Source organism: Penaeus chinensis, chromosome 26, assembly GCF_019202785.1.
Source record: "Penaeus chinensis breed Huanghai No. 1 chromosome 26, ASM1920278v2, whole genome shotgun sequence".
Lineage (NCBI taxonomy): Eukaryota > Metazoa > Arthropoda > Malacostraca > Decapoda > Penaeidae > Penaeus > Penaeus chinensis.
This window is the reverse complement of record NC_061844.1, coordinates 13,656,959-13,665,574: the sequence shown is the minus strand read 5'-3', so window position 1 is coordinate 13,665,574 and position 8,616 is coordinate 13,656,959. Positions and strand designations below refer to the sequence as shown.

Below are 8,616 nucleotides of genomic sequence, written 5' to 3'. Positions count from 1 at the left end.
TATAATAGATAAATATAATGTATAATATTTATAAAAATGATATATGTAATATATACTATATATATAATATATATATATAAATATATATATATATATGTATATATATATATATATATATATATATATATATATATATATATATATATACATGTATATATATATATCTGTATATAATAAATATACATAAATATATGTAATATATTTACACACACACACACACACACACACACACACACACACACACACACACACACACACACACACACACACACACAAAAACTCAATTTTTACTGTATTTCTATTAATTTGATTGGCATGATTTCAGGGCCAGTTGCATGCCACTGCTCCAATCACATCACTGTTTGGAATGAAGATGATGCGCAAGATGGGATGGACTCCTGGTGAAGGTCTTGGCAAGAACAGGAAGGGGACGCTCGAGCCCCTGCTTGTCGACGTCAAGACTGATAGGAGAGGTGAGGGAAGAGATGGTCAAGAGTGAGAGGCAGAGGGAAGAGATGGTCAAGAGTGAGAGGCAGAGGGAAGAGATGGTGAAGAGTGAGAGGCAGAGGGAAGAGATGGTGAAGAGTGAGAGGCAGAGGGAAGAGATGGTGAAGAGTGAGAGGCAGAGGGAGAGAGAGAGAGGCAGAGGGAAGAGATTGTGAAGAGTGAGAGGCAGAGAGAGAGAGAGAGGCAGAGGGAAGAGATAGTGAAGAGTGAGAGGCTGAGGGAAGAGATTGTGAAGAGTGAGAGGCAGAGAGAGAGAGAGAGAGAGAGGCAGAGGGAAGAGATAGTGAAGAGTGAGAGGCTGAGGGAAGAGATAGTGAAGAGTGAGAGGCTGAGGGAAGAGGTAGTGAAGAGGGAGAGGGAGAGGGAAAGAGGGAAAGAGGGAAAGAGGGATAAGGAGAGGGAGAGAGGGATAAGGAGAGGGAGAGCGGAATAGGGAGAGGGAGAGAGGAATAGGGAGAGAGAAAGGGATAAGGAGAGGGAGAGAGAAAGGGATAAGGAGAGGGAGAGGTAGAGAGGGATAGGGAGAAGGAGAGGTAGAGAGGGATAGGGAGAAGGAGAGGTAGAGAGGGCTAAGGAGAAGGAGAGGTAGAGAGGGATAAGGAAAAGGAGAGAGAGAGAGGCAGAGGGACAGGGACAGGGACAGGGAGGGGACAGGGAGGGAGAGAGGGAGGGTTGGGAGGGAGGGAAGGAGGGGAGGAGGGAAGGAAGTGCAGAGCAGGAATGAAAATGAGTGAATGATCCAAGTGTGAAGGCAAGAGTGAAAGAGGTTGTAGTATGTGATCACTCACGGGAGAGAGTGGTGGTTGCGCAGGAAAGAGCATATTTGTGTTGTGTGTGGGGCTCTAGCAATCAAATTGTATTTGTTTTCCAATCCTTCAGCTTGTGCTGTTTGTTGGTCAGTGCTGCATGCATGGCTCTGCCAGTATATAAGTGTATTTAAGCCATCTAATGATAAGGGCAGTCTAATTTAAATTTTGATTCTGCTTCTGCCCTAATTAAAGTTTCCAATCCACTTCTGATCATGTAATTCTCACTGAAGATCCAAACCACGATTCTGACTGATCTACTGCTGATTATGTAGACTTTACTGAAAATCCTTAGCCACAATTCTAATCATAGTTATTCTGTTCCCTCCTGCCAGGATTGCATGCCAAGCAGGAGTCCGCACCAAAGAGGGCAGCTGCACCCAAACTCAAGGAATTTGATGGTAAGCCAAGTAACTGCCTCAGCTTTTCAAAGATGAGCATTGGGATGGAAAAGGTTATACCTCTAGCACCTGTTGGTAGATGTGTCTCAGTTCATTGAGATTTAGGAGGGATTATTTTGGAGGCGCTTGTCGAAAGCTGAACAATTATGGAGACTAGATTGTCTTGGAGTTTCAGCCCTCCAGAGGTAAGTAGGATTTGTTCCCTATTTGAGTAGTAGGTGGCCCCTGTTGAGACAAGGATGTGGGCTCAGCATTTGTACATTTTGGGGTTGTTCATTGCTTATTAACCCCTTCCCAATGGGTCCCTCCGTGAGCCGTGGCGGCACGCCAAAGTGCTACAAGCTGGTGATTTGGCTTGATGTACCGAACTCCTGCGCTCAAAGTCAGCTCGTTGCCATTGATCTCCAGAGTGTAGATTTAAAAAAAAAATTCTTCGCCTGTCATCAAACGGTTAAAAGTGGTTCTCATGGCAAATCCTAGAAGACTCACCCCTGCACAGTGGCAACCAAGTTTCATGTGGAGGATCATTTTAACTTTGTAGATGATTGCAGTGTGTACAAATGATTCTTACCTCATGGCATTTATAAACAGCTAGCTGATATGAGGATTCTTACCTGCCTCTCTATAGAGCTGCTGGACACTAGCCAGTCCTGTAGGTGCTGCACCACACCTCAAGCAGTCGAGAGTTCATTGTATAACCAGGGAATTGTTAATTGTTATGTTAATCGCATTGGGCTGAACTGAGGACCACACCTGAAGACCTGCCATTTTTAAGTGGCTTGATCTTTGGAACCGGACTACAGAGTGTTTCACCGGCATAAGTAAAGAATTGGGAGTCGGTATATGTATGATGCAGGATACATATATACAGTATGGGTGGCAATATACATTTACCACATACTGTAAAGTAAGGAGTGTTTGAGGAATTTTGACCAAGAGTGGACTTCTAACATTTATGCGGTTCGTCTTCGTTTTTCCTTCATTTTTTAATGTATATAAACAAGACTAGTTATGACTATTTTAATTTTTTTCTTTATTTTTTTATGTATTAAATTTTCTATACCTGTCGCCAATGGGTTAAATATTCAGTTCATTGAATTCTCCTTGACATGTAAATATATCTTTGTATCTAGGGAAACATCCTGTGTCGGCACTGATTGAGCTGTGCACAAAGCGTGAGTGGCCGCCACCGGAGTTCGACATGATCTACGACTGTGGACCAGACCACAAGAAGAACTTCCTCATGAAGGTAAGGCCTGTTACCCTATTTGCCTCACTCGCACTAGTAATGATCTAGTCTCCACTACTTTATTCCACTCATCTCATTCCTTATTAGTAGTATCATTTGCATTATTGTATTCCTGTATCATTATATTAGTATTAGATTTATTATTAAAAGGATAATTATTAATTTTATTATTATCTTATTATTATTTTTCTATTTCATTGATTTTAGTATCCATGTTGTGCTTGATATCTTCACCCATCGTCTTTATCCTGCAGGTGATAGTAAACGGGCATGAGTTCCGGCCCTCAGTAGCAGCATCGTCCAAGAAGCTGGCCAAGGCAAATGCAGCAGCTGCCTGTCTTGGGTCCATCAAGGATCTGTTCCCTGACCCTCCAGAACCCAAGGCAACGGGTGAGGAAGGGGCCAAGAGTGCCCCCCCACCAGCTGCTGAGACAGAGGCCAAGGCATAGGACACTGCACTGCGATAAGTAAGGGGGGGGGGGAGTAGGAAGAAGAAGACGGTACAAAGAAGGATGAGGTGATAGGCGAAAAGAGAAGAAGGGAGGAGTAGAGGACATAGAAAAGAATACATTACATGGAGATAAAGAGAGCAAAGAGATGGAAAAGTGAAGGAAAAGCAAGGAGGACTGACTACTGGAAGTACAGAAGCAGATGCAAGGAATAGGAAGAAGGAGTAGGTGCAGATGATAAGAGGAGGAGGAAAAAGAGGACAAAGATTGGAAAGAAGAAAAAGCATGAGGGGAAAAGAGGAAAAAAGAAGATGAGGAGGAAATAGGAGACAGACAGAGAGGAAAAGGAAAAGCAAAAGCCGCGTGTCCCTGAAAGTGTGACATTTATTTTTATAATTTTTCCGTTTGTTCCTTGTACGCTCTCAAAAGAGGACAAACATTCTCTCTCTTTTTTTTTTTTTTTCTTCTGAGGAGATGATCTCTGATTTTGCTTTTCACTCTCCCAAGGTTGTCATTCTTTGTTATTTATATTGTTAGAAGTATTATTATGTACAACTACTGTTATTATTGACATGGAATGGCAAGAATACACGCCAAGTCCCTTGTGGCCTTTTGTTCATTGATTATCTTCACATATAAATAGCTCCACAGGTCATTAATTACCAAAAAGTCAGTTCTTCCTAGCTTATTTGTTTACCCTTCTTCCTCAAATTTTTATTTATTTATTTACTCTTGTTGATAAAATTCAAATCACAATGTCAACAACAACAGTGATATAAACATTGATATGAAGAGTATTAGAAAAAAAAAAAAAAATCCTTAAAGAAAAAAAAAAATTGAGGAAAGGGGAAACGTGTTGACGACATGTAAGGTTACAAATTGGCGCTGTGGTGGCTGAGCGCTTGTGGAACCGTGGAAAGCCAAATAAAATTCACAAAATAGAATGACAGTATACAGTGAGATTATCCAGCAACATTGAGTAAAAATTATTATTTTTATTATTTTTATTATTACTATTATTATTATTATTATTATTATTATTATTATTATTATTATTATTATTATATATTTACTTTGTTTATTCAATAATTTATTCTCCAGTTTTAATTTTCATCACCCAATGTCAGCCAATTTTTCTATTACATAATAAGAAAACAATTGCCATAGACCAACTGACGGAGAGAATGTTTGACAGTCTCAAACCTATAAACAAACAAACAAACAAAACACAAAACAAAGAGTCTTCTCTTTTTAATATGCGTATTTTATTTTTCTTCTTTATTTAATTGTTAGTGTAAAGATAGTTAGATGTTAGATCTAATGGATGGAGTTTGTTAGGTGTAACTTTAGTGAAGATTTGACATGTGGTGTAAGAGTGAGTCTTTCTCTATCTCTCTATCTCTATCTCTATCTCTATATCTATCTCTATCTCTATCTCTATCTCTATCTCTATCTCTATCTCTATATCTATCTCTATCTCTATATCTCTATATCTCTATATCTCTATATCTCTATATCTCTATATCTCTATATCTCTATATCTCTATATCTCTATATCTCTATATCTCTATATCTCTATATCTCTATATCTCTATATCTCTATCTCTCTATCTCTCTATCTCTCTCTATCTCTCTCTATCTCTCTCTCTCTCTCTCTCTCTCTCTCTCTCTCTCTCTCTCTCTCTCTCTCTCTCTCTCTCTCTCTCTCTCTCTCTCTCTCTCTCTCTCTCTCTCTCTCTCTCATTTTTTTCAATGCTGTGTGCAAGAAAAAGTGAAAAGAAAAGAGAAAGACAGTGATAATAATTATTAAGGTGAGAAATTATTAGTCATCCTTTAATTTGATTAAGTTTGTCCGATTTATTTTTATTGCTTGAACAAGGAAAGAGTCTTGTAGAAATGGTTTAGTATTTTTGTCAAAAAAAGTTATTGAGAAACTGCATGTTTTATTTTTGTTAACACACTTAATTTTCTAATAATTTACATAATTATTGGAACCCAACCCTGTAAGTGTGCCATTCATTTACAAATATTTTCAAGTTGTATATGTCATTCATCTTTAAAACTATATTACATTCAAACAAACCAATGTATCTTGTTTTGAAGATGGGTTTTAATGTCATGTAAGTCATACATATTTTTTCGCATATTTTTACCCAAAAGAACTTCCTATTGACACCTTGTAGAGAGTTGTGTATACTTTGTAAAAGCTTTATAAAGCCCAATGTAAAGAAGGTATTTTATTTAAGCCTGGAAGAGTCATGCAAGTAAGTGTAAACGGGGAAAAAAAGGATCTCAGAGGGTTTATTATTTCCGTAGATCTGTTGTGTATTCTTATCATCCGTGAGACAATTTGCTTCTCTGATTGGCAGAATGCAGTGTTTGTAAATTTGCAGAGAAAAATATAAGCAATATCGGCAAATGTATTAAAAGATGAAAGTTTTTTTTATCATGGCCCAATACAATGTTAAAATTATTGTCCTATTTTTCAGTAAACTTTTGATTATAGAAGCCTCTTCTGCCATACCATGTTGATGTAGAACTGGGCATGTGATATGTAAGTGAAACATGTTGAATTAGACAGATAGCTGCCACTAGATGTAAACCAAATGTTGCAAGTGGCAGACTACAGACCATAGATGGTTATTTATATAGCTAAGTATATTTTGAGGGAAGTCAAGGCTTTCTATTATATATTGATGAAGGACACATGGTGAAAATAGAATAACCCCATATGTCCATTGCTGGAATTGAATTTGGGCACTGTATGAAACACCTCGTCTCGCAAGAACATCAAAAACATAAATACCACGGATGGTGCAATCACTAGTTCTTCTCTCAAAACCACCTAGGGGGGGAATTGGTAGATAACTTAAGATCAGTCACACACTATGCTGATAAGGTAAAGGGCAAGAGGGTGGGATGTATCAAACTGCCTTGCACAGCTGCTTTCTGTCCTTGAGCCCAATCTGACCAAGGCAATGTGTCTTTAAAGGGTTAATTCTCAAGTGAAATGCTCCTTACCTGGGAGTGCTTTTATGATGAGGTTAAGTGATACCTTCTGTACACTCATGGCGAGGTAATGTTTTATGAACCAGTTGGCAAATGAAAGCAGGTAGTGTGCAGCGGTTGTAAACTTTTCTTTGTCGGAATCATGGCAACAAACTTGGAGTTGGGAATAACAAGGCTGAAAACTTACCCCCCCCTCCCCCCCTTCCCACTGATTCTGTGCATCAATTCCTCTTTGGATGGTGGGGTTAAGATCCATTAGCTCAAGATGTAATGATGGACTTGTTGGATGGTTATCGACCCTGATCTCAGTTCTATCTAGTTTTCCATTAGCCTTCTTTTTGCCCTCTTTCAAATTTGTGTGGAGACAGACACTTTAGCTCGCACCGCAGAATTTGAAGTGTGTTTCTTGTTATTCTTGATTTTCCATTTCTAATAATTTTCTTTGTGCCATTCACTTGACAATATTTTTTAATTGATTATGACATTCACTTAAAAAACTGTAAAACATTCAAACAAATTGGGAAGGGGTTGCGCCAGAATGACCTAAGGCAAGCTGTGAAGAACTCTTTATGAGATGATATCACATACACGGACTTCCTTTTTTTCAAAGTGGAAGGGCTTGGAGTCTGTGTAAACATATGCAGGACTTGAAAATTCAAATTAAATTCTAATGGCTTTATTTAATAAGTTACAACGGTTATTCCCTTAACATATGTGAGTACATAGTGCAGAGTTATGGATAGGCTATGCTAATTTCAAGTACAAGTGTAGTAGGTTACATAAAATATTCACACTAGGTTCATTGTTTGGCTTTTTATTTAAATATGATGGATTTTTTTTTCGTGGTTGCATGGCCCCAATTCGCTTGATTTTTTTTATTTTTTTTTTTTTTATTGAGATCTATTAACATGGATCAAAATGATAATCATTTCCAATCAAGTGAGTATTTTTTCAGTTTCAACTTGGGGCTTTCTGATCAACTGAAAGTATTTTTTATTTTCCAATCAACCCATCTACACCCCTCCTCAAGTTTTACTGATTATGCGGAAATTGTTCAATCACGATCACAATAGATCCATGTGTTCGTCACATTGGTTGAACAAATATAAGTAACAATTTGTATGTTATGCACTCTACTCAAAAGTTCTACTGATTAAAGGAAATTTTTGTTCGTTCCCAGTGGTTGAATAATCATTCATCAAATCGGCATCGGACACTTGAGGAAAGGTGTATAAGATACAGTGATACTTGCAAAAGATAAGGTCCAACATCCGTGGACACAAGACCAACAGTTAGTATACTGTTCTTGTATTAGGTCTGGAAAAATAAATGAACAACTCAAGCAATCAAAGTTTAAATGTTTGTTATGCTCATCTCGAAAAAAAAACATATATGTATGTTACACAGCCATTACAATGAAATACTAATGTACAAATATTAGTTTTAGTACCCAGTAGGCCTACATCAACAAACATATAAATTGCCACTTGGTGTGGACTCATGTGGCCCACACCACCTGAATACTAGGCCATTGTACTACCTTACAATACACTGACACTGCCTGTGGTGCATGCATGCTGAGATGTTGAATCGAGTTGCCCAGCTAGCGAGGGCTACACTTCACGCTCACAGTGATTTCGAACCCTCAAATCAAACAGGTTGTAGGAATATACTATTCTCCTTTCTTAGCAACAAAACATACCTTGATTAACTTGATTGGCAAGCCTTTACGGGTTTGTTGGCGAAGTCCATTTTAACGTACAAATCTACCGCGATTACCGTTTCTGACGTGTTCGCACCGAAACCCCGCCACCCCTTTCATGTAGTTGTCTCTATTTCTTTTGTTTTGACAGTCTCGATGCAAGCCCTGGGTCTTTTTTGTCGTTGGCATTTTGCATATATAAATCAGCGAAATGAGTAAGTAAAAAAAAAAAAAAAAAAAACACCAGCTCTTGTATCAAAATGTGCTCAAAGCCGCAGTTGCACGAGCATTTTAAATAAAAACTTGCAGCACAAGAGTCTGCAAGTTCCGGGCACACGAGAACCTCGCCCAAGCGCAGCAACTCAGTGAATGAATATGGACAGAGAACTACTAGAGAACTCACAGAAGCAAGAAACGAAAGAACAAGCTAAATAAGGTGTAGAATCCAGGAAAGGCAGCAATCTCGCGCCCCAGTGCAGCTAAAAAATGGCAA

General features: G+C 38.5%; 1 protein-coding gene across 2 annotated transcripts in view; it reads left to right on the top strand.

Annotated features, from left to right (window-relative positions):
• LOC125038940 (trithorax group protein osa-like) overlaps positions 1-4,913 on the top strand; it is a 36,032-nt gene extending 31,119 nt beyond the window's left edge. The window contains exons 3-6 of one of the 2 annotated variants that reach the window (XM_047632627.1): positions 326-473; positions 1,649-1,714; positions 2,848-2,963; positions 3,218-4,913. In XM_047632627.1, the coding sequence (XP_047488583.1) occupies positions 326-473; positions 1,649-1,714; positions 2,848-2,963; positions 3,218-3,412 (525 nt within the window). In that variant the 3' untranslated portion in view covers positions 3,413-4,913. Of the gene's footprint in view, positions 1-325; positions 474-1,648; positions 1,715-2,847; positions 2,964-3,217 lie in introns of those variants that run through there. The other variant, XR_007116087.1, reaches the window with a different exon arrangement.
• Positions 4,914-8,616: the final 3,703 nt, after the last annotated feature.